Source organism: Plasmodium yoelii (genome assembly GCF_900002385.2).
Source record: "Plasmodium yoelii strain 17X genome assembly, chromosome: 3".
Taxonomy (NCBI): Eukaryota; Apicomplexa; class Aconoidasida; order Haemosporida; family Plasmodiidae; genus Plasmodium; species Plasmodium yoelii.
The window spans coordinates 630,361-657,069 of NC_036175.2; the positions used below are offsets into that span (position 1 = coordinate 630,361).

Below are 26,709 nucleotides of genomic sequence, written 5' to 3' on the forward strand. Positions count from 1 at the left end.
ATGACTCTCAATATGGTATACACATTTTTTAATAAAATAAATTTTATTTTATTGTTTTTGCATTGTTTATAAATTAACTTAAATTTCATAATATTAATACATATTTTATTAATTATTATAATATTTTTTTAGTGTAAATCATTTAAAGAAATTGAGGAATATTTGCCTGATAATTTTTTTTTAGAAAACAATAATATATCTACTGAAATATACGATGATTATTGTCCTATTAGAAATGAAACAGGGAAATAAGATTTAAACCTATCAGTCAAACAGCTAGCGGTGTTACTGTATTATTATTTAATCATTTATTCAGCGGAGGTGATTATATAAAATGTGAAAATGAAAATGAAAATGAAAATAAATATAAAAATAATATAGATGTAATGGATTTTTATGGTACGTTTATAGAAAATGATGATTAGTATAACGATTTTCGTGACAAAATAAAATTATGAAAATTCGTAATATGAACCAATAAAATCAAATAGTGAATATGGTCATTTTGTAAACATCTTAGACTTGGTGAAATATTTAGGTTGTTTTGTTGGAAGATGCAATTCATATTTTAGTGGTGGAATTAATATAAAAAAGGCATTGAAAAATTTAAATGATATTTTTAAAACATTTGAAAATTATTTAGAAAATATATCACAATTAAATATTCAAGAAATAATTTCTGGGTCAGTACAACAACCAATTGAAGAACAAATAATTAATGAAAAGGAGTTAAATAAGCAGATGTAGAAAAAAGTGAAGAGTCTGAATCAATTGAATATAAAGCTAGATCTAATGTTACATTATTAGATGCAGGGAATGTGTCCCGAAATAATACGATAGAAATAAAAGTTGATGAGTTAAGAACATAGTTGGATGTATTTTTACTTAAAGAATACAAACTAATTGACATTGGCTTTATAATTATTTTAATACCAATTATTTTCAAAATTTTGTATAAGATAAATAAAAAGAAAATTTTTAAATATAGCATTTTTAAAATATTTATCCATCACATGTAATTTTTTTCTATTCTTATGTTAGTATTGGTTAGTTGGATGGAGAAAAGGGCCGAATAAAAAGCAAAACATGAAAAAGGTTATAAATTCGGTTGTTAGAAAGAAATCGGCCAAGTTAGTTATGAATTAATTTGATAATAAAAATAGGATGAAGTCAATTATAAATTCAGATTGTGATAAGAGAATATCGTTAATATATATGAGCATTTTTCGATGCATCCTATGCCATTTATTAATATATATTTTTTGCCTATATTTTTTGCCTATACTTTTTGCCTATATTTTTTGCCTATACTTTTTGCCTATATTTTTTGCCTATATTTTTTGCCTTTACTTTTTTCCTATATTTTTTGCCTATACTTTTTTCCTATATTTTTTGCCTATACTTTTTTCCTATATTTTTTGCCTATACTTTTTTCCTATATTTTTTGCCTATTTTTTTTTATAAAAGAAAACGAGATTCTTTAGAATGTCCAAAAAGTTAACACATGCAAATGTACTAAAAATGTATAACCATATTATATGCAAAAAAATATTTTTAAAAAGAAAAAAAGTCATTTTTATCATGCTAATTTAGCGTCGGAATCATGTATGAAAATAAATATATTTTATTAATATATTTATCACAATATTAAAGTATTCAAAAGACAATATGGATAATATATATTTATTCGGTAGAGAACATTTCTATTAACTTGGTATGCTTTAACATTTGTATTGCCTTTTCTCTTTTAATGGAATGTTCTGGGATTGTGGAATCAGCAGCATCAATCTAAGAACAAAAAAATAGATAAATATATAAAAGAAAATATTATAAAATTGTATGAATATAATATAATTATGTATATTTATATCGAGATTGTATATGTTGATAACTTGTAGAATGGAAGTAGCATAACAATAAAATAAAATAATGATAAAATGAAATTATTGTGATATTAAATTTGTATATTTCTTACAAAGCTGATATAGGTAACATCGATGTATCCGGGGTGTTTTGTAATTATATACCCAGATAAGCTGAAAAGTATTTTTTTCAATTTTTCTGAAAAATTCATGCCAGATTCAAATAATCTCAAACAGTTTATGATTGTTTTTATATTATGTATTGTATTGTAATTGTTTGGGCCATTTACATATGCATTTAAATTGGCAATTATAGTTGTGTTTCTTGATATCTAAAATTTTAATAAATAAAATATTTTTGTATAAATTATGGTGGAGTCATATGAAAAATATGATTTTGAGAGGGGGAAAAGGAAAAAAAGTTTCTTACATGAACTTTTATAGATAAAGAATAATAATATTTTTGGAATAATAAATTATATTGTTGATAACGTTTCTGTATCATTAATAAATTTGGATGATATATACGGGCAACTTGTCCTAAAAAAATAATAATATTGCACACATGTAAATTAAAATATTATGAAAAATAAAAATAGAAATATATAGTATTAAAATAAAATTTAGTGATAAACATATACTAAGTGATTATTTAATTATATTTTTATATACCATCAATAAAATTGTTATCGAAATATTTGGCACCATTAGGATCCCATAGAATGTTTATTATGTCATCATACTAGTAATATCAAAGAAAAAAAATATATATAATAAATATATTTTTATTTTAGATTAATTTTATAACTTAAAAAATAGTTTTCACGAATTCATACCTTATCGCAATTTTGAATCTTAAGATTAAGTTTTGCAATGTTTACATTTTCGACTTCCTTAAAAAATATATTTACATCATTGCAATATTTACAATATAAATTGTCATTATTTATATTATTACTATGATCATGTAAAAACATTACTGCTTGACTCATAATACTTAGTATATTTTCAGATTCTCCAAAATTTCTACATAGAAGGTGCTTGTTTTGTTCATCTATTGCTTCTGAATCAGTATTGAACAAATTGAATCTATTTTGAATTTGAAAAAAAAAAAAAAAAATGCATTTATAAGTGATATTTTAAATTATAATCATTATTTAGGTATATATTTGAATAAATATGTATATAAATATGTATATAAATATCTATATAAATATCTATAGTTATATTAAATATGGATATACTGCGATATCTTCTTACATAATATTGGTTAGATCAACTGTGCTTTCCTCAGGATTGTGTAGAATAGATCTGGTTAGAGGATCACCTTCTGAATTAGTTTCGGTCGCAAAGACTTTATTGTTCACACAAAAAAATAAGATTAAAAGAATATAAACATTTTTAATGTAGGCTTTATTCATTTTCTCCAAATAAAATATTAAAGATATTTAATATTTTTTTAAAATAAAAAAATTAAAAAGTTGTATAAGTATATTTAAAATTGAAACCAAAATATTTTGGAAAAATTATAAAAAATTTATAATTATTTAAAAAATCATTTTGTATATTTTTTATTTAAGTGGTTGAATAGAAGGCAACATCACCAACCGAAATTTTCATAAATAATGAATTATCAAAAAATATTATTATTCTTAATTTCTAATATTATAATATCTAAAAATGATTATTTTTAATTATATTATATATATAATGTTTTAATATATTCCATTATGAATATACAATATTTATATTTAATTAAACTAAAATTTATTAATATTTCAGTATTTATGGAATTATATATGTATGCAATGTATACATGTACATATAGAACAATTCTGGACATACACTATATATTTGTACACTAATAAAAAAAATTATATTATTTTTATATAATAATAAATCAAGATCGAAAAAAATAATATATACATGTAGGAAGATTATATGAAAAAATATATTATTTTAACATAATATTAGATAATATATATTTTTAATGTATCTATAATTATAGATATATATATATCAACAATTAAATAAAAATAGTAGTTTTGTATTTCTTTCCGTTTATTTTTTCGTTTTTTTGATAATTTTTTATTTTGAGTATAAAATATATTTTTTGTATTTTTAAATATTAAACAAAATTAAGCTGATAATATATTATGTTTATACCCAGTTGTTGCTACTGGTACAATAATATTATACAACTATAATATTTCCTATTCATAATAACAATGATATGATAAAATGTGAATTTTCTATTATAATGGATCAGTTTTTTTATAATTTTTTTTTATTAATTTTAATCTCAATTTTGTTAATATAATTTATAAGGCGTTAAAAGTTACGCATTGTAGTATTAATGCATATTTTTTAAAAAATGAATTTGAATTATAAAATAAGTTTTTATATAGAATAAAATGTTATTTATATAATATTAATTAAAATTAAAGAAACAAACAAATAAAAAAAAATAAGAGATTACGAATATTTGAACAAACACGGCGGACTTTTTTTAAGACATAGTGATTTTATTTTGTATATAATTATAATGATACTTAGAAATATTAATTTTGAATTATAAATTAGAATTTTGTAAATATATTTGCATATATAACAAATATATATTTAAACAAAAAAAAAAAAATTAAAATATAAAAATGATTGAATTAGATATAAAAAATATCCATAAAGATACTTTTTACAATTGGGGGTTGTAAATTTATAATTTTAATTTGAAGAGATATATATTTTATAATTAATTATAGTAATTATAATTAAGAATAGATATGAAAAATTGTTTAGAAAATGCAAAATGATGGTGTTTTATTTTTTTAACATTTAATTAATTTATCAATCTTTATTCATATATATTTCTATAAATTCTTCACTTCTTTGATAATATTTATTTTTCTCGGTATCATAAACATGCTCAGATATATCTAAATCAATTGTATCTGTTTCATCTTTTTTTCTGAATTTACCAATTATATATATTGCTACAAAACCAAACATAAATACACCGGCGTATTTAATATAATTTATTATGTTTTTTGCTTTGGGGGTATCATGTTTATTTGAGTTTGAGCGTTCCTTATTTGTTTGTTTTATATCATCAATATTACTAATATCATCAATATCACTAATATCACTAATATCATCATGGTGTGTATTAGTAGCATGTTTTATTTCTGCTATTTCTTGTTGTCTATTAATGGTGAATAAATAATTACGATTTTGAGTATTATTCTTTTTATATTCTAAATCTTTTATAATGTTTTTATTTTTATCTATTAAATTGTTAAGTATACTTTGACTCTTATTTAAATCATAAATTAAATTATTGCTATCTTCTTCATACTTTATAGCATCCTTATATGGAATATTATTATTATACTCGGATTTAATTAAAGTATGAATTTTAGTAATATCTGCTTTTATTGATTCAACTTGTTTTTGATGATCTAAAATGTTCTGTAATTTTATTTCCGATTCTTGATTATAATTTTTGATTTTTTCTATTGTATCTTCTATTTCTTCCTTGTTTGGATTAATTTCAATTTTTTTATTTTGTTCTTCGATATAATTTTGTACAGTATTAGCATATTTATCTACTTGAGTACTTTGACTTTCGTGCGAAGCATTTTTAATATTTTCTAAATTATGTTGTATATTCATGAGTTCGCTTTCTATAGTTGAATCCTTAGAAATATGTGTTTTTACATCACTTGTATTTTTTGATATAGTAGTTATAATATCATTTATGCTATTATTATCATAAAATTGTGTTTTGGTTTCATTTATTTTCTGTTGAATTTGTTGAAGTGACTGGATTGTATTTTTTAAATTATTTTTAATTTTTGATACATCACTTTCATCATTGTCTTGAATATCTTGCTCGGTTATATTTTGATCGCTTTTATCATTGTTTTGAATATCTTGCTCGGTTATATTTTTATCGCTTTCATCATTGTTTTGAATATCTTGCTCGGTTATATTGTGATCATTTTCATGAGTTGTAACATAATCTAAGATATTTTGTATCTTTCCCATTAAATTGGTAATTGCGTCCATATATAAGGTTATATTATCTTTTTCATTATTATTAATATTTTCAATTTCATGTATTTTATTTTCACGAGCAATAATATTATTATATATTTCTTTAAGCGTGTTTAAATCTGGATTTATAGTTTCTTTTCGTATATGAAGGAAATTATTTTTTTGATCAGAAATATATTGTTCAGTTTCCTTTAAATTATTTAGATTTTCTGTTAATTTATTTTTCTGTGACTGTATAATATTATCAAATAGTTTGGATATATCAGAATATTTTGTATTAATCTGATCTATATTTGATAATTTAAAGGCAAGTATTTTTTTATATAATTGTTTTATGTGGTCGATTGATTTTTGAGCTTCAGAATTGAAATAAATCATTTGTAGCTTATTATTGTATAATTCATTGACATCAGCATTTTGTAAATCTATTGAAAATAATTTGGTCAAATTACTAACTGCCTGAGTAGCTTCTTTTTCCGTTTTTATTAAATCATTATTATCATTAGTTACATCTACAAATATACGTGTTACATCTTTGTTTGATTCATTTAAATTATATTTAGTTTGTAATGCATTTATGTCATCATTTAAAGAATTAGAAGTATCATAAATGTATTTTAAAAATTCTTTTGAAAAATTAGTTGCAGACGTTATAAATTCCGAATAATTATTTGATTTATTTTTAAGAGCTTCTATTAATTCTGTATTCGTAAAAAGTAGACAGTCCTTTCTATCCTCTATTAATTTACTAATTAAATTATTTTTTTCTATTATTTTATTTTCAATGTTTTTTATTTCAGTATTAAATGTTTTAGTTAGTTCATTTAGTTTTTTTTTAGATTGTAAATGATTATTATTTTCCTCTGAAGAATTGTAATCATTTTCTAATTGTTCGATAGATTTAATGATATTTTCCAATTGTTCTTCCATAGTCGTTATATCAAAATTTCTTCTAAGTTGTTCTTTTTCCTGTTCATAATTATCGATTTTTGTTTTTATTTGATTATACTTTGATGCTTCTAAAATATTATCATAATTTTGAGAACCAAACGATAATTGTCTTATTTCATTAGATTTATCTAAAACGAGTTTAACGCCATTTAATATATTTTCTTTTTTATTTTTTAAATCATTTAATGTCTTTTTTAATTCATTGGTCGTTTGAACTGTTTCATATAAACGTCGATTTCCGAATATAAGATCTAATGTTTGTTGTTCTTTTTTATGCAAATCTTGACTTTTTTTAAATATATCAAGAAGAGTATTGTAAGAATTGTTTATTTTTGTATATGTTTTTAATTTATTTAGTGAAGGTGAAACAAAAATTAGAGGATCATTTTGAGGGGAATTTAAGTAAGATGATATGGCTGCATTAATGTTTTTAGATAAATCTATTCCTGAGTTTGTTTGTATTTGAATATTTAAAGAATTTGATAATTTAACAATATTTCTAAATATGTTATCTGCATCATATTTATAACTATAATATGTTTTCTTGATAATATTCAAATATTCATATTTTGTTTGATTTAGTACCTTTTGTAATGAATCTTCATCGGTTGAGTTTTTAACATTATCAATATATTTTGAAATATTATCAAGTCCTTCGTCAATTTTTATATATTCGCTATTAAACTTATCATTTAAAGTATTTAATTTATTCATAAAATATATGACTAATCTATCAAATTCATTTGCTTTTATATCATCTAAATAGAGTTTAGCATTATTTTCATTTTTTATATTTTTTAAGAGTTCATTTTGTGCCTCGATTCGTGTATTTTTAATATCCTCATATATTGTGGGTTCTTTTGAAACTGTTTCTGAATATTTTTTTATTAGATCGTATGATTCCATAAACTCATTATATGTGTTATTCATGCTTGTTTTATATGTTTCCAACGCTTCATTACTGGCAATATCTTCTAAATCACTTGAATTAAAAGAAGACATTATATTTTGTATTATTGGTTCTATTGATTCTTTTGTTGATTCAATTTTGTCTTTATTTGCTTTGGCGATTTCATTTATTTTTTCTACAATTCCAATTTCGTAATCTTTTTTATACTGGTTTACATCGTTTTCTATATTTTTAATTTGAGAATTGACTTCATTTAATTCTTTTTCTCGATCTTGAATATATATTTTTTTTTCTTTGAGAGATGATAAAAATTTCTTAAAATCATTTAATTTAATTTCGTTATTTACTAATTCAGTATCTTGATTATTTATGGATAATTTTGATATTTGTTCCTCTATGTCTGTGGTCTCTTTTAAACAGTCATTTGATTTTTGCATTATACCATTTATATTTAATAATTTTGTTTTGAATTTTTCTATGGATCCTTGAATAGATATAATTGCATTATTAGATTTATCATTATTAGTATTGCTGTCGTCGATAAAAATTTGTTCATTTTTTATTGTGTTCATTTTTTGTTCAGATGTTTCCGATTGAACAACACAATTCTTGTGTATATCTTTTATTTCCTTTATTATTAATTCAGAATCCTTTTTTGTTTGATCAAACTTATTTTTTAATGCTAATGCAGAATATTTATTTAAAAGTACAGTGGTTTCTTGTTTATATTTTTCAAATATTTTCTTATTTTCTTCTAATTTTTTAATATTATTATCAATTTCATCTTTATAAGCTTTAGATTTATCCTTATGTTCATTTAATTTACTAATATTAGAATCATGATTATGAGTATCAAGATCCCTTTTAGTTGCTATTATGTATTGAGATTGGTTATCTGTTATTTCTATATTTTTAAAATTTATTGATGCAATTTTATTATGCTCTTCAGAGTTTTTATAACAATTTTTTAAATAATCTTCTTCGCTTAATATAAATTTTTTTAAGTCTGTAATTGTACTTATGCAATCATCAATATCTTTATCGTCAATAGGCGAATTCAATTTCGATTCACATGCTTTTAAATCTAATTCGGTTTTGAGGGAATCAACTATGATTTGTGTTTTGTCTAATTCATTTTTTATATTTTTATTATTTTGTTCGATTTGATTAGTATATTCTTTTACTTTATCAACGATACTTTGAATACTTTTTAATTTTAAAATATTATATATTTCCGAAATATTTTTTAAATACTGATCAATTTCATTATTATGATTTTGGGCATCTGTAACATTCGACTGTAACTCTTTTTTAATATCATTTATATTTGATATTCCCGAAATGTCATTTTTTAGTTTTAAAGATTTTTCATTAATATTTACAAAATATGTTTCATTATCCTTATTAATACTCCGATATTTGTCTTCGTCATATGATATATTAAGATTTTCCACATCTATTTCCATTTGCATTTCATTTGATTTTTTTTTTATAATGTCAAAATTTTCGATATATGTTTCAATTGATTTTATCGTATTTTCAGCCTTTTTCTTTTCTTCATCAATTTTTCCCAAAAATAGGTTACTTAAACTTGTTACATATGATGTATCTATATCTTTTAATTCATCTGCTGAGGTTTGATCGGTTTCTATTTTTGATATTTCATTTAATAATTTATTTATTTCCTCAAATATATTTTTTTTTCTATCTATTTTTGTTATTATATTTTTTATTTTTTTTTCAATTTCCTTTGGTTCTTCTTTATATATGGTTTTATCCGTTACCTTTTCTGATTTGTCTATTTGGGTTTTTATTTCGCTAGTATAGCTTTCTGAGTTTTTTTCTATTTCCGTTAATTTCGTTATGTTTTTATCGATTTTGTTATTTAAGGTTGTAACATCATCTTTAATTTTGTTCATTTCATCAGTATATTTTTTATTTTTTTCTTTCTCAAAATCATCAAAATTATATTGTTTTAATTTTTCTTTTATTTCATTCAAATTGGCTACGTTTGTTTTTACCTTTTCAAATACTTGGGTATTTAATGATTTTATATTTTTTTCAATTTCATTTTCTATGTCCTCATTAATATTATGAATTGATGAATAAATTTCTTTTTCTATATTTGAAATATTTTTATTTATATCTACATTTTTTTGTATAATATCATTAAAAAGTTTTTCTTTTCCATTAAATTGTTGGGATAGTGTACTATTGGAATCTTTCCCTAAATTTTCTTTTAAATCATTAAAATATGTTTTCAATTCCTCGTTAGTTTTTTTGTGTTCATTTAGAGATGCATCTTTGAATATGTCATCTAATTCCTTTGTTTTATTTGTTAATGTGTTTATAAAATTTTCTGCATACGATTTTTCTATTGAAGTAGTATTATTTATGGATTCAATATTTTTATTTAAAATTTCACTTAATTCATTACGTTTATTATGAAAATTTTTTATTAATTCAGTTGTATTATCACATAATTGTATATATTCATTTGCCTTCTTTAGGGTATTTATATTTTGATATTCCTCTTCAATGGATTTGTTGGTTTGAAGAATTAAAGCTTTACTATCACCTAACATTTGTTCATATTCATTAAATTCCTTGCTAGCAACGTCTGTTTTTATTTTTTTTGCTAATTCAGTAAATTGATCGTGTTCTGAATCTACATTTTCTTTATAAATGTCGTCAAAATTTGTATATATATTTACTTTATCTAAGAAATTGTCTTTCATATGTTTCACTTCATTGATGTTTTTTAATATTTCATCTTCTTTAGTCGATATTTTCGTCATATATTCTTTGATTTTTTCCTGGATTTCCTTTGATTCTTCTTCCTGTATATTGCCTACATTAGTTTTCTCATTATATTGATCTCTGATTTTTGAAATAGTAGTTTTATAATTACTTAATTCGTCATTATGTTTAGAGTAATCATTTATATTATTTAATAAACCTGTTTCTTTATTTTTAAAATTGTCTAACCTTTGATTTACGTCGTTTTGAATCTCTTTATATATGTATTTTTTAGCTTCCAAAATGGTATTTATGAGTTTATTTTTGTTATCTTCTATAGTGCTTAAATGTGATGCATCCATTTGAATTTTTATGTTTTCGATTTTTTTATACTCATCATTTATTTTTGATTTTAAATCTTCAAGTTTTTTTTTGTCTTTCGTATTATCAATGGTGTTTTCTTTAACTATAGAAGATAATTCATTGTAAAGTTCATCAATGTTACCTTCATAAATTTCGGATAACTCTGATTTTATTGTGTTATGTATTGCATCTTTTGTTTCTAAATATTGTTTAATTTCATATGGTGATTGTTTACCTAATTCATCAAAATATACGATGTTCTTTTTTACTTCATTCTTTAAATCAATTGCTTTTTTAATATATTCTTGTTTGCCAGATATGTCTTTTATTTTTTCGTTTATTTCAGATGTTAATTCTTTCATATGGTTTTTTTCAGCAATCATATCCGAACATTTTTTTAATGTATCTTTAAGTTGTTCTCCCAATTGAACAGTTTCAGAATTATCTTTATTTAATTTCTCTAATATTTCTTTTTTTTTTGTTTCCCATGTTTTTCCCAATTCTAAAGACGTCGTAAATCCTTCTTGTTTTTCTTCATAAGTTTCTTTATCTAATTTTTTCTGTATTTCATCAAGATACTTGTTTTTTTCTTCAAGCCCCTTTTTTTGAGAACTTTCCATAGAATCAATCAAATTTTTATATTTGTTCATATTTTCTAAAATTGCCATCTTTTCTTCATCTATACTATCAGATTTTTCAATAATTTTGCCATTATAAGATTCCCATTCATCTTTAAATATTTCAAAAAATTGATCTTTTAATTCTTTGAATTTCGATTTGTGTATGGCGAGATCAAAGTCATGAATGTCATCTTTAAATACTAGAGTGTTTTGTGGATCAGGATTTTCTATTAATAATCTTCCTAGCATTTTAAAAATATGAAATAACACTTCCTTTAGGTACTTATATAATTTTTCTAAAGCTTTTAAACGATCTTCATTGTAAGCGATAATAGCACGCTTGCTTGATGTCAATGTAAAATCATAAAAATATTCTTTATATCTATATGGAACAATTTCTTTTATATAACTAGTCATAAACATATGCATCTGTCTACATACCAGCTTATGCCAGTCATATTTTTTTTTAGCTTCATTAATTTGATTTAATATAAATATTAGTTTATTTTTAATACTTTGGGGCTTTTTTCGAGTATTTAAAGTATCAATTAGAAATTTGATAAATTCAATTGTTTTTTTATCATCGAGAATTGAAGGACTCTTTATAGATTCTACTATTTTATTATTGTAGTCCATTACACTTCTAGCATAGTTTTCAAGAGTGGTTTTTAATTCTGCAGTCTTAGTCTTACTTAATTTTTCATATGTACTTTCCATAGAATTAATGCCATTTTCTATTTCGGATTCTATTTTTCTAAGTGCTGGAATGAAGGTATATACAAGGTTTCTTTGAGATGATGTATATGAACTATAATTACCCGATGAAGTATTATAAAAATTATAAAGAGGATTGTGCAAATTGGACATCTCATTTATTACCGAATTTCTTTGAGGTTGATACTCTTTAAATATTTTATCTAATTCATTATTTATTTGACTGTGCTTATCTAATACACTTTTTAATTCAATATCTTTATCAGTATAAAACTTACGTAATATATCTCGAAGTTCTTCTAAAGTTCCCAGTTTCACGTAAATAAATGATATATTTTCTTTTACAGTATCTATACCAGATATAGCATCTATTATTTTAAAAATATTAGAATCAAATGTTGGTGCATCACTGTTTTGGATAAATGAATTTTTAGGCACAGTTACTTTTTTATTGGACTGTTCATTGTCATGGTTAACACCTTTTAACGAGCTAAGATAATTTTTATTTTGGGGATCATTATATAATGTGAATTTCTTATTTTGAGCATTATATTTATTTTCAAAGGATTCGATATTAATTGAATCGAATTGCCCATGGCTTTCATCATCAAAGGCATCATCTTTATTATTTTCTTCTTTTTCATTTGAAGAACGTAATTTATTAAAATTCCATATTTTTAGATCATGGTGTGGATTCAAATCGTTTAACTGTTTACCATGGTTTGGTTTATCTTCCCCCAACTGGTGGCCAAAAATTATCTCTGCATATAAATGTTGAAAAAATAATTAAGTGTGGTAATATATAAGTATACAAAATTATTATATAAATTATGTTAAATAAAATGTGTAATATAAACATTGTAATTATTAATTAAATATATTTATTATTACCAGATGTAACAAACAGAACAATAAAGGTAGTTGTAATATAAATAAGTTTTTTCATCATTAAAATATGGCGTATATTTTAGAATACAAAAATAGTTTACATTATATATATGTTTATTCCCCTAAGTGATGATGACATTTTTTATTTATAATTTCCCCTTTTAATGGTTTTTTTATAATTACATTGTCCTGACTTATAAATAATAAAAACTAATTTGTGTGTGTAATAAACAAATAATTTATAAATATTAATTAAAAAAAAATATAAATATAATTGATGATTAGTAATAAAGAAATTAATATTTATGTGTAGAAACAAAAAAATGAATTATTATGATCTCATTTGTTTTTTAAGTTTATATAAAAACAAATTTGCAACCAAGTTAGGTTCTCGGGATGCGCTCTTTTTTTATTTAATTTTTAAATTTTATAATGTTCATTTGTTTGAATATTTAATAAATATATAACCAATAATTCAAAAAAAAAAAAAAACGTATTGCATTATGAATTATTATTATTTAACTTGAAAGTTATAAAATAAAACAGGAAGATAAAAATTAATATGAAGCAATCATATTGATAATCCATTTTCATAAAATATAATAGTTACATTTGATGTGTGTGCGTGTGTGTACATAACAAATATTATTAAATTACAACATTTATATTTTTTAATGTTATATTTTTTTAATAGTATAATAACTCTTATAAATCACATAGAAATGCTAACCATTATATTTTGTAATTAATTATTTTATATTATTAATAAAAAAAATCCATCATGATATATATATAAAAACAATGGGAATTTTAGTTATATTATACAGTTTTGGAAAATTAAATATTTTAATTTTTGTTAAAATGAATTATGAAATATGAATAGTTTATATCCTTTTATATTTAGTATAATAGTATAGTTGTATAGTTGTATAGTTGTATAATTGTATAGTTGTATAATTGTATAATATTATAATAGTATAATATTATAATAGTATAATATTGGATTCACAATATAAAATTTGTTAAGAACCATAATTTGGTGTATATATAACTTATACTTTAAAATAGTTAAAATAATAATATATATAGGTATATTTGTTCTAGTAAATTTTATAATAATAAACAAAACAAATATTTAAATATTATTATAATTCTACTATTTATAAATTAAAAAGGATAATGTACTAATGACATGTATTGAAATGGTGTTTGATTCGTACACCATATAATAATATATGAATTCCAATCTTATAAAATTGCATTATCTATAAATTTGTTTGAATTTACACCTTTTTGGTATTATGGATATATAAATTGATAAATCAATATTTTAAATATGTGCCTTTATGAGAAATTAATACATACTCTAATTAATATATTTAAAAAAATAAAAAATAGGAATGTTCTGGATTTATTTAAGGTGTCTCTTTGAATGCATTAGTTATGCCTTTACATATACAATATGTCATTAACAGCAATAATAATAATAACAAAATAAATAAATAAATGTAATTCTCACACATGGACCATTTATGTGCAAGCTACTAAATTATCGATATGTATAATATTATATATATGTGCCTATATTTTTTTATTTGTTTTCATAACATTTAAGTGTATATTCTTTTAAAAAATGTACACCTTCGTGTAATATGAATTCATTAAGAAGTGTTTTTATTTTGTTGTGGTTTATAAAAAAATGTTAAAATAAATGTTTGAGTTAGTATTGAGTTATCAAATTTTTTAAGTTATAATATTTATTTTGCACATTGAGGGTTATTAAATAATAAATATTTCTTGGTTATCTTTAGTATTATTCGTTGATCGCTTCGCTTTTCAACATTTAAAAAAGAATCAGCTAAACTAGTTATTTATGTTTTAAAATATGTTTTTATAAGGAACCATGAACTCACTTTAAAATCCACACATATATATATTATTTTTTGATTTTCATATTCCAAATAATTTTAGGCTAAAACTGTTTGAATTTAGCAGATAAATATTGTTATCATACAACTATTAAGGTTTTTATGAATTGTTTAAATTTAGAATATAAACATAACATTATACATCTATTAATATCTTTTGTGTTAATAAAAATGAAAAAAATGTTGTCCAGGTATTTTATTTGGGTTCCTTTGAAGTCATTACTAGACAATAATGATGTTAATAATGAAAATTCAAATATAAAAAATTAGTATTTAATGAGATTATGAAAAGTTATCATTTCAAAGCACTCTATGGTAACCACTTTAAAATATGTAAGCAAGATTTTTAATATATTTATAGGCGATTATACCACTGATAATCCATATTTTTATGTATATGATATGTTGAAACATGTTTATAATGATCTCAAAAAGGATTATTATAAAAAAATTCCCAAAATAATATACTCCCAGAGCTTCCAAAGATAGAAGAAATAAAATTATGGGCATTTGGATTTACAGGAAAATATGGATTAAAACCCAAAATCTCGGGGTAGTGAATCAAAAAATAAAGATAATATAGTAGATAGTGAACAATATAATTCATGAAAAAGAATTAGAACATTTACAAACTCATCAAAAATACTACACACTCCACTATTATCAAGTTCTAAGGAACAAAGTAGAACAACGGAATTGTCTGAGGACTCATCTGAAAAAGGAAATTATAATTAAAACAGTCAAGAGAATCTAAAAAATCATTGACAAATCAAGTAATTAAACCAAAAAATGTTAGAACCGAAGTAAAAGGAAATAAAACAACAAGAATAGATGACAATGTACTCAAAGAATACAAATAAATTGGAATGTCAATTATAATTCTTTTAATATCCATTGCTTTAGCTATTATGTACAAGGTAAATAAAAAGAAAATTGCGAAGTATACAATTTTTAAAATATTTCCCCACTATAAAATATTATATATTTTTCATAATTTTATGTTAGCGTTTGTCATTTGGATGGAGAAAGAAATTGAAGAAAAAAAAAATGAAAAGGTTATAAATTCAATTGGAGGGAAGAGACCGATACAAATAATTATAAAATAAGTTGATACGACAAAAATGACAAACCTGGTTATAAACTTCGTAGAGAAAAAATATTATTATTAAATATATACAAGCTTATGCAGGCTGGTCCTGTACCATTTATTATTTTTTTTTATAAAGAAAAGATGATTATTTATATGACAAATTTAATTAAATTATATTTGAACTCGAATTTAAAGAATAATAAATAGTAAATTTGCCTATTAACATAAAGAAGTATTGTGTATATATGGTACACGTCAAGAGTTTGTTTCGTATTTTATAATAAAACATAAAATAAATTTTCTATGTGATGGAATTCTCTATGACAATTAATGTGTTATATGTATGTTTCATTTAAATAGTATTTATAAAAATAAAGACAAAATAATTTTTAACTATTAAAAGTACTATACTATACTTTTAATGAATACGGGAAAACAAAGCGTTTGGCTATTAAGGGTATTTGATTTTCTAGTTTCATATATATTATTCGTTGTGATTTATACTTGAATATTTTATGTAATTTTAATAGAAATAATATATTTTATGTTGTATATTCTAGATATATAAATAAAATTATTACATACCAATTTATCAAAAAAAAAAATTTACAAAAAAGTGATAAAATATAATAAATTATAAACCATTTAAATGTAAATAGCAACGATGCTTTGTTAATTGTTTTCTATGTGTTTCCATGTGTTTCCATATGTTTCCATATATTTATTTACAATATATATGTATCTATTATTTTATTATTTTAATTTATATATATCAATTTGTTCGTATGTAAACAATAGAAAAATATAAGTATATAAAATATTAAAACTGTACCACTAAACGCACCAATGCATTATAAATTATATAAAACCTATTTGTATAACAAATTTCCAAAAAATATATTTTAGGGAAAAATATTATATACATATATATTTTTTATAATTAAAATATTAAAAATGTTGTATTTCTAAGAGAAAAACTAATATTTATTTGAAAAAAAATAATATAATATTTATATCCATAAATACTTTTAAAGGATATGACGAAGTTTATTACAACACTTAAATAAATTAATTCTATAAAAAATGCAAAAAATTAATAAATGAAATAAATTCCATAGTTTTTTATAGATATATTTATTTATTCATAAATTTTAGAACAAAAAAATAATAAATATTACTATTTTGGGAATAAATATAAAGTTATAAACATTATTTCAAACTACATATATTAGTTCATTTATTTAGCAAAGTTAAAAATGAGAGTCAATATTTTAAAATATGTTCTTTTTACAATTGTTATTTGTTCTTTTGAATATGCCAAAAATGTAAGTTACAGACTATTTTCTTTTATTATTAATAATATTTCATTATAGTTTTCGTATTTATTGTTTTGCATTAACCTTATATTATTGTCTCATGTATTTGTAAAACATTTAAGTTAAACAATTAAAATTAATTACACACATGTTAATAAATATTGCATTTCTTTGCAGGAATTATACTATGTAAATGAGAGAAGCACATGCCTTGAAAGGAATGTAATAAACTTTAGAAATAATAGGATATTAGCAGATCCATATAATAAAGCGAGAGACATAATTTATGGATATCGAAAAGTAATAAATGAAGTACCAAAAGAGTCTGAGAATAAAGGGAATTATGAATTCGAAATAAAACCAATAAAAGATAAAACAATAGAAAAAAAAGATGAAGATGATTCTGTATCAGAACAAAGCAGCTTTGACGAATTGGAAAATAAAGGACGATTCTCTGGGGTGAAATATAATAAGATCAATTTAAATGATAATCATAAAAAACTCCAATCTAATCCCAATAGAAAATTAACGAAACTCGAACTACTTAAGAATCCTTTATTTCTGGTGTTAAAAATTTGTGCGGTAATAATATCAAAAGCAATAAAATTATTAGTATTATTTGCACGGTTTAGTTTGTTCATAACTAAGACCTGTTGGAAATCCAGAAAACGTCGCTTCTAAATTATAACAAATGTTAAGATAACCACTTTTTGTTATTATATTTTATTATACTTGTTTGAATGATTAAAAATAATATATTTAATATTTGATGGCATAAATTTTACGTTTTTTACATTCTATAGAATAGTGAAATATAATTTAATTGTGTGTTTTATTATTATATATTTTTTTAATTTAGTATATATTCATGTTATATATTTAATTTATCTTTATTTTGTACTTGTCAGCAACTCATTTATCCATATTTCTGTGCATATACATTAATGGATTTTGAATTTATTTATTTTTAGTTAGTATTTATAATTATTTTAAATAAACTTAATTTAAACATATTTATTAGTAAATAACCAATTTAAAAATGGAGTGTGTTCATAATTTTAAATAAACATGTGTTTTTTTTTTTCTATTGTTGCATATTTTTTGGAATATACCCCAAATGTAAGTTATTCATCACATTTGGTTATTGAGAATATGTCTAGTTCGATTTGCATATGTTTGTTATTTCCCATGACCATTATATAGTATTATTGCATGAATTGAATAATATATTTATGTAAGTTTAAAAAACAGTTAAAATAAATGTTATGTAAATATAGGTCAATTATGCCTTATTTTTTCGAGGTTTTTATGCGATGCATAGAGAGAGAAAATTCAATATATTTTAGAAATAATGAATTATTAGTAAATTCAAAAAATATGTTTGACTCCATTGTTTTTAATGAATAAATTTTGAGTATTGTAGATGCTTATAATGGCGAAGGAATAAAATATATTAAAAATGTTATAGATAAACATGTAAAGAAGTTTAAAGGGAGTAATATGTTATTCAAATTAAATGGTATAAATATGGAAATGAACATTTTAATTCATAAGGTTGTGAAGAAATCACCAGAAATTCGAAAGAAAAATAATAATAAATTTAATGACGGGCTATCAGTGGAACAAATATAATATAAAACACTAAAAAAAAAAATATACCTTTTTCTGCATGAAAATATAGGGAACTTAAACAATTGACAAATACCACGGGTATTTTAAATATTTATTATAACAATTTTGAAAATGAATATAATGAAATTTTTTGAATAGATAATTATAAGGAATTAAAATATGATATATTTCTTAAAAAGGCGCTAAATATTATATTTAAAAAGGAAATATTTAACATAACATTTATTTTGGAAAATTTTCCACATATAATATTGGAATACCATTTAAGGTTTTAATTGGAATGGGTTTGAGTTTACAATTTTTGATACCTTTATAACTTATGAAAATAGGCATAAGAATGATAAATGAATTAATATACCCCCCTTTGTTCATTATTATTATTTTTTAATTATTAAATTTTACAAGGTGTAGTATTTAATAATAATTTTGTCAATAATTATAAAAATAAATATATTAATATATGATAACCTAGGAATTATTGAATATTATTTTATGGGTTTAATTTTAATTAATTTCTCATATTTAATAATATTTGTTGTTTTATGTTATTTTTAAATATTATTATATAAATTTAGTATACTATTTTATTGATAAATAAAAAAAATTATATATAAAATAAAAATAAGGAAATTATATTAATGATTGTAAATTTTATTTTAATTTATGATTTGTGTGTTATTAAAGAGGATAGGTATTTAGTTATATAAAATATAATGTATTCACATGTTATAAACGATAAATATACAATACTAATTAAAAAATATAAATGGGTGTGGTTCTACAAGTTTATTAGTTTCTATCATTATACCAAAAACGTGATATATAGATTATTATATAAATTTTTGCAATTGAAACATAGTGTAAAATAAAAAAGGAGAATTTTAAAATATTATTAAAATATTTATAAATAATAAAAGGATAATTATATAATGCACATGGTAAAATACAATTAGGAAAAAAGGAAATTATTCTACAAGTTATAATATGAAAATATAATAGTGCAAAAAAATATAAAATTATGCTAAGAAAAAAAAAATATATATATATATATATTTAAACTAATTAAATGGTTTTAATTTATTATTTTTTAATAATTTAGTATTATTTTTGATATTATTATTAAGCTTTAAGTATTTTCCAAAATATTAAGTACACCTCCTGGATCTTTGTTATGTATAGATTTATGGTGTTAGTTTAATTATATATTATAATTAAAAATAAAATACTTTGTTTGATCGGGAAAATATTTTTTTTAATAAATAATATGTTTTTTTTTAATAAATAATATATTTTTTATTTTTAAAATAGTAATTAAAAAAAATTAGAATTAAATTGTGTTATTAAATTTTTAACAATATTTGTATGGAAAATTCACATATTTATAACAAATTAACATGAAATAACTAATGCTATTATAATATAGTGAATCTTAATAATTAATACCAAATATCATACGCAAAAATATAAATAAACTAATTAATAAAAATATATAATATACAATAAAACTTGTATATTATTTTATATATAAAACGTCTCAATTCTTTTTTTTCTTTGGATTTTTTATAGTATTAAAAAAAATATAATATATACTGTAAAAATGAATTACAAATTAATACAAATTATTTCGCCCCTTCTTTTAATGTGCTTATGTGAAGCATACAATAACGAGGTAAAATACTATATATTAAATTTATAAATATTTGTTTATTGTTCTATAATTTATAATATGGTGATGTTTTACATTATAAAATAAAATTTAATTTTACACATTCAAAATTTATGTATTTTTAGAAAAATAATAACAATGGAACTAGAATTACCAAGTCAAATCGATTGTTATCTGAGGTAGAAAACAATGAAATGGAAGAAGAAGAAGAATTCTATGAAGAAAATGTATCACAATATAACCAAGAATCAATTTTTGAAGATCAACAAAATAATGAAGATAAACAAGATAATGAAGATAAACAAGATAATGAAGATCAAGAAGATAATGAAGATGAACAAGATAATGAAGATAAACAAGATAATGAAGATAAACAAGATAATGAAGATAAACAAGATAATGAAGATCAAGAAGATAATGAAGATGAACAAGATAATGAAGATAAGCAAGATAATGAAGATCAAGAAGATAATGAAGATAAACAAGATAATGAAGATAAACAAGATAATGAAGATCAAGAAGATAATGAAGATAAACAAGATAATGAAGATAAACAAGATAATGAAGATAAACAAGATAATGAAGATAAAAAAGATAATGAAGATAAAAAAGATAATGAAGATCAAGAAGATAGTGATGATGAACCAAATTATGAGCCAGTAATGGAATTGTATGTCCCAAAAGACCCACCATTTGTAAACGAACAACTAAACACTCCAGAAACAGATATCATTCCAAAACCACATGTAAGAATAGGGATACCACCACCACCAGAACACACAAGCATTATAGAAAGGTCACTTAGAGGATCTACTCCTCCACCACCAGCAGATGTGACCCACAAAACCTCAGTAATCCCAAATGTTCTATCAAAAAAACGATCCAAAAGGCGGGATCTTTTATGTGATAATTATGAAGAAATAAATGATGAGATGGAAGAGTGGAATAAATATTTGCATATAGTTTATGAAGTTGATTCAGATGACCCAGAGTTAGATAATTATTTGAAAAAAAAAATTTATAATAAAAAAAATAAATACACACTCATTCTAAGCTAAAACGATATATAGGTTTAGATTAAGAGCAATTAAAAACTTATTCTAATGAGAAGAATGGTGAGAACTAATTAAAAGAGAATTTTTTTTAAAATATAGACTATAAAAATACAGAATGATGAAAAATAAACATATTGAACGGAATGAAAATGAGAGTAATATAAGTTCAAAATTATAGGAAGGCTATATCTAGCCAAAATCTAATAAAAAGAACTCTATAAATATTATATAAATTAAAAGTAATGTAAGTGAGATAGTGTTAATGTTCAAAATAAATATTAAAGCAGAAAGAAAATTATAGTAATAAACACAAATAATAAAGTTTTAAATGGAATGTATGTCGTATAAATATTTTTTCAAAATATATATATATATATATTAATTTTATTTGATTTATTTTTAATATTTTATAAATTATTGTATTATACGAATATATTACATATATTTATAAATTGTGTTTGATTCGTTTTTGTTGTTTTATAAATTATTGTGTTGCGCAAAAATATAATGTAGTCGTTAATTATAGTTTTATATTTCATTATAATAAAAAAACACAAGCAACAATAAATAAATTGATTAAGAACATGCAATATATATGTCTCTACGAAAAAACAGTGGTTTAGTTACGATGTGGATTTAATTTTGTATAATTTGACAATATTTATTGGTCTGTAAATGCTGATCAGATATATTTACATTTTTTTATGTTTAATCTAGAAATGAAATCCAAATATGCAACCAAAAAGGGGCATAAGCTAATATGAAAGGGGTTACATAACATATTTCATAAATTACAATATATATAATTGAGTGTTCATATCGATTTAATATTATTAAAAAAATGTCTATATTGCATATATTAATATAGATATTTGCTATATCATAATTCCTATTATGTAAAATTTGTTAATATGTGGTTACATCGAATTATGCATAATACAATATGTTTCTTTATTTTATGAAAATTTTATTTAGTAGAACTTATAATTTGTGTCACAATTACTTTAATCTAAATTGGATTTTGACAACCGAACTGTATAATATTATTATATATGAGGGTATACATTATAATAAAATTCATTTTGAATAATCATATTAATATGTGTGTTTTTAAGATTAATTAAACATATTCCCAATATATAATAGGTAGTCATAAAATATGGATTCATAAAATATCGATCGAGAATCGACAATACAACGATATCTATAAAAGATGTTTTATGCATCTAACATTATTAATAATACAATAAAATATGCATATTAATAAAAAATTGCATTATAAATATGTGTATACAATTCATTTAATTTTTTATTATATATAATATCATTTTATGCTAATGTTTTAAATTCAAATAATCGAAATAGTTATATATTTTTTAATTTATTTACTATAAAGGTATAATATTAGATCAATCACTATTCATTTTAAGCTTTATAGTTTTGTGGTATAAATAATTATATTATAAGTATTTAATTGAAAAAATATAAGTATATTAATAAAATTTCATGTCATATTTTGTTCTAATAATTATAAATAATATGATGATAAAATGCGTAATTATTATATGACTATACATATAATTTAGTAAAATACCAATAAATAATATTGAAATATTGTTATATTGTGAAAACTTCATATAATTAAATGTTAATTTTATCGAAAAGGTACATATAATAAATTTTCTTTGAACTAATAATATTTTTATTGGGTTATTATATAGATACAACATCTAAATCTATAATTTAAATATCGTTTTTTTTCAATATGATATACATTCTAAAATATATACTTTAAAACAAATACGGAAGTACTCTACATTGATTTAAAGGATGTTATTAACTGCACTGATGATTCCGTTGTACTATACAATGGTATACCAACAACATCATAATAGTAATATCAATAAAGTATTAAATACGAAAAAATGATTAAATTCATTTGATTCGAATACGTTTATATATATTATTAAACATTTGATAATATTATAATATTCGTATAAAAGATCAAATGAAATATTACAAGTTTGGCTTAGTATTTTTTTAATGTGCTAATATTAGAATTAACTACACCAAGAAAAATAATAACAATTCCATAATGTTCTTTAAAAATATAGTTTTCCATTATAGAAATAAATGTAGTTTATTATAAAACATGCAGTACAATATTATTTATTAAAATGAATTTGTGTATATATAATAGCAGGGGATGCAAAAGGTGGTGCAAAAGGTGGTGCAAAAGGTGGTGCAAAAGGTGGTGCAAATTATAAAATGTGTTTTAATATATATATATGAATTAAAATCTAAAAGGAAACTGTAAACTTATAGATTTATAGACTAAAAAAATATAAATATCAGTATGAAATAATAATCATAATAAAATATTTTTCATAAAATATAGTAGTTACATTTGTATTGTTCACGAAATGAAATATTCATAAATGTATTCTTATATTAAATGGTGTGAAAAAATTATATGCAAAATAAACTTTCATATGATGAACAAGTGATGTTTCATTATGATAATTTAAACTATATATTATCCAGAAATTTAAATATATTTTATTAATATATATTCCAATATTAAACTGTTAAAATCTATTATGTGGCTTATATTTTTAACCATTAAAGGTGTTTAGGATTTTTCTCATTATAATTAACATACTTTTTCCTTTACATCTTTTACATTCGCTTATATTCAAATCTTTTGGACATGGGTTATAGCGAACATTCTATGGGAAATATTAAAAATGGATAAATACATAAAAGAAATATTTCAATTTGGCGAGGACAAATATAATATATTATGCATATGTATATTTATACAGAAATTATATATTGCTTACATATTCGACATAGGTAATACTAACATGATCACTTTCTCTTTTAATAATAAATCCAAAAAAATCAGTAAACATATTTCTTAATACTATCTGTCTAGCAGCATTGTCAAAATCAATATGATCTTTGGATAATTCTGCACTTTTTGCGGTAGTCTTTTTTTTTTTTTTTTTTTTATTGACATTGATGTCGTCATTTACATTTATAGATGTATTGGCAATTATTGTTATATTTTCTGATATCTACAAAATGAATAAATATATATTTTAATAAATTGTATGTAATAATATGAAAAATACGATATATATCGAGACGAAGGGAAAAAAGGTCTCCTTACTTCAGCTATTGCAGATAAGCTAAAATTATATTTATTGGGTGGTGTATTTCGGGTTTGATTAGATCTTTGTAACATTATTAAATTTGGATAGTATTCACGAATAACTTTTCCTAAAAATCAAATCATAATTTTATATAAATGTAAATTAAAATATTATGGAGTTTAACAAAACAAAATAGTAGCATAACACATTGAAAAAATACACAAGAAATATAACATAAGAGGTGATAATCATATATTAAATTGTTTAATTAACTATTTTTTATATACCTTTACTATCATTGGAGCCTAAACTATATAAATCCTTGGCTTCATATAACATTTTTACTATTTTATTATACTAATGACAAAAAAAAAAATATATTCATATAATAGTAATTACATTTTTTTATTCAAACTGAATTTCACAACATAAAAAATTATGTTTTTTATTTATACATTATTTTGATTGCGGATCCTAAGATAAAATCTTGCAATGTCATTATCTCCATATTTCGTAAAACATATAGATCCTTTTATTTCCCTTAAAAAATAATAATTGTAACCGTTATTAAGATAATCATGGTGTTTTAAGCGATATATAGCTTTGTCCATAATTTCTGTTGCTTTTTCAGTTTCTTCAGGATCAATACACGCTTGTAAGTTCCCTTTTTCACGATTTTCATTCGAACTACTATTGATCAAAGTGGAATTATTTATAATTTGTAAAAAAGCATAAATATATTTATAAGACAGTATATGTTCTTTTCAAGTGTTATTTATTATATATTTGTATAATATGTATATAATATTTTCATAATGACGAATTTAATGTATATTTATTTTATATATGTTGTCTATTTTCTTACGCAATATTTTTTTTAGAAACGGTGTTAGAATTTCCCACATCTGGAACTGACTCACTTGCAATGGCTCTATTGCTCGAGTATACAATCAAACTTAAAAGAACAAAAGCTGTTTTAATGTACCCTTTATTCATTTTTGATAAATAAAATATTATAAATATATTGTATTTTTTAAAATTTAAAAACTCTAAAAGTTGCGAAAGTATAATTAAAATTGAAATAAAATACTACTCAACAGAATTATAAAAAAACAATATTTATTTAAAATAAATTAAGGCAAATATTTAAACAAAAAAAATATATAATTATATAATCCATATGGTTTTATCATACTTATAAAATATATCGATTTTTCATTTAATTGATCTAATTATAAAACAAACAACAATAACAAAAACTTTCATAAGCAATAACATTCAAACATATTATGGTTTTCTATATCTTTAATATTATAATACATAAATATAAATATTTTTAATTATATTATATATATAACATTTTTAATATGATATGTTATGAGCTTACAATTTTTGAATTTTTATAATTCAGCAAATTAAAACTAAAACTAATAAACTATATTGATAAATATAGGATATATATATTAAATTTATGCAACTATAGAATAAATCTATATGCTTTACCTATATTATTTATACCACAATTTGCCGATAATATAAAATTTTGAATTAATATTAAAAAATACCTATAAATTTTAGCATATTCTGATATTATTTAATTTTAATATAACTCACGAAATATATTATTTGAATATAATATTTGATAATATATGATTTGAATATAATTATATATGTATATATTATGCTAATGAATAAACGATGGTTGTATAAATATATATTAATTACATAAAAACGATAGTTTGTTCTTTCAATTTTTTCGTA

At 21.1% G+C, this 26,709-nt stretch overlaps 5 protein-coding genes and 1 pseudogene across 5 annotated transcripts, besides 1 other annotated feature; 3 read left to right on the top strand and 3 right to left on the bottom strand.

The window, feature by feature from the left end:
• PY17X_0317100 lies at positions 1-1,146 on the top strand (annotated as a pseudogene).
• Positions 1-1,146: a sequence feature (YIR protein, pseudogene;~PIR protein, pseudogene).
• A 537-nt stretch (positions 1,147-1,683) lies between these two features.
• Positions 1,684-3,283, bottom strand: PY17X_0317200 (fam-a protein; the record flags this gene model as incomplete). Its single annotated transcript, XM_022955005.1, has 6 exons — positions 1,684-1,788; positions 1,976-2,194; positions 2,293-2,402; positions 2,535-2,604; positions 2,699-2,951; positions 3,123-3,283. 6 exons carry the CDS (start codon positions 3,281-3,283, stop codon positions 1,684-1,686), a joined length of 918 nt encoding a protein of 305 aa, XP_022811493.1.
• Positions 3,284-4,709: 1,426 nt separating this feature from the next.
• PY17X_0317300 (reticulocyte binding protein, putative) lies at positions 4,710-13,164 on the bottom strand (the record flags this gene model as incomplete). The annotated part of the gene is made up of 2 exons (XM_720360.2): positions 4,710-12,976; positions 13,107-13,164. The coding sequence occupies 2 exons, from the start codon at positions 13,162-13,164 to the stop codon at positions 4,710-4,712; spliced, it is 8,325 nt and encodes a 2,774-aa protein (XP_725453.2).
• Positions 13,165-17,377: 4,213 nt separating this feature from the next.
• PY17X_0317400 (fam-b protein) lies at positions 17,378-18,118 on the top strand (the record flags this gene model as incomplete). Its single annotated transcript, XM_720363.1, has 2 exons — positions 17,378-17,446; positions 17,615-18,118. The coding sequence occupies 2 exons, from the start codon at positions 17,378-17,380 to the stop codon at positions 18,116-18,118; spliced, it is 573 nt and encodes a 190-aa protein (XP_725456.1).
• A 2,548-nt stretch (positions 18,119-20,666) lies between these two features.
• Positions 20,667-21,793, top strand: PY17X_0317500 (erythrocyte membrane associated protein 2, putative; the record flags this gene model as incomplete). The annotated part of the gene is made up of 2 exons (XM_721915.1): positions 20,667-20,738; positions 20,861-21,793. 2 exons carry the CDS (start codon positions 20,667-20,669, stop codon positions 21,791-21,793), a joined length of 1,005 nt encoding a protein of 334 aa, XP_727008.1.
• Positions 21,794-24,405: 2,612 nt separating this feature from the next.
• Positions 24,406-25,944, bottom strand: PY17X_0317600 (fam-a protein; the record flags this gene model as incomplete). Its single annotated transcript, XM_721914.1, has 6 exons — positions 24,406-24,519; positions 24,634-24,870; positions 24,966-25,075; positions 25,236-25,305; positions 25,404-25,638; positions 25,814-25,944. The coding sequence occupies 6 exons, from the start codon at positions 25,942-25,944 to the stop codon at positions 24,406-24,408; spliced, it is 897 nt and encodes a 298-aa protein (XP_727007.1).
• Between the last annotated feature and the right edge of the window lie 765 nt (positions 25,945-26,709).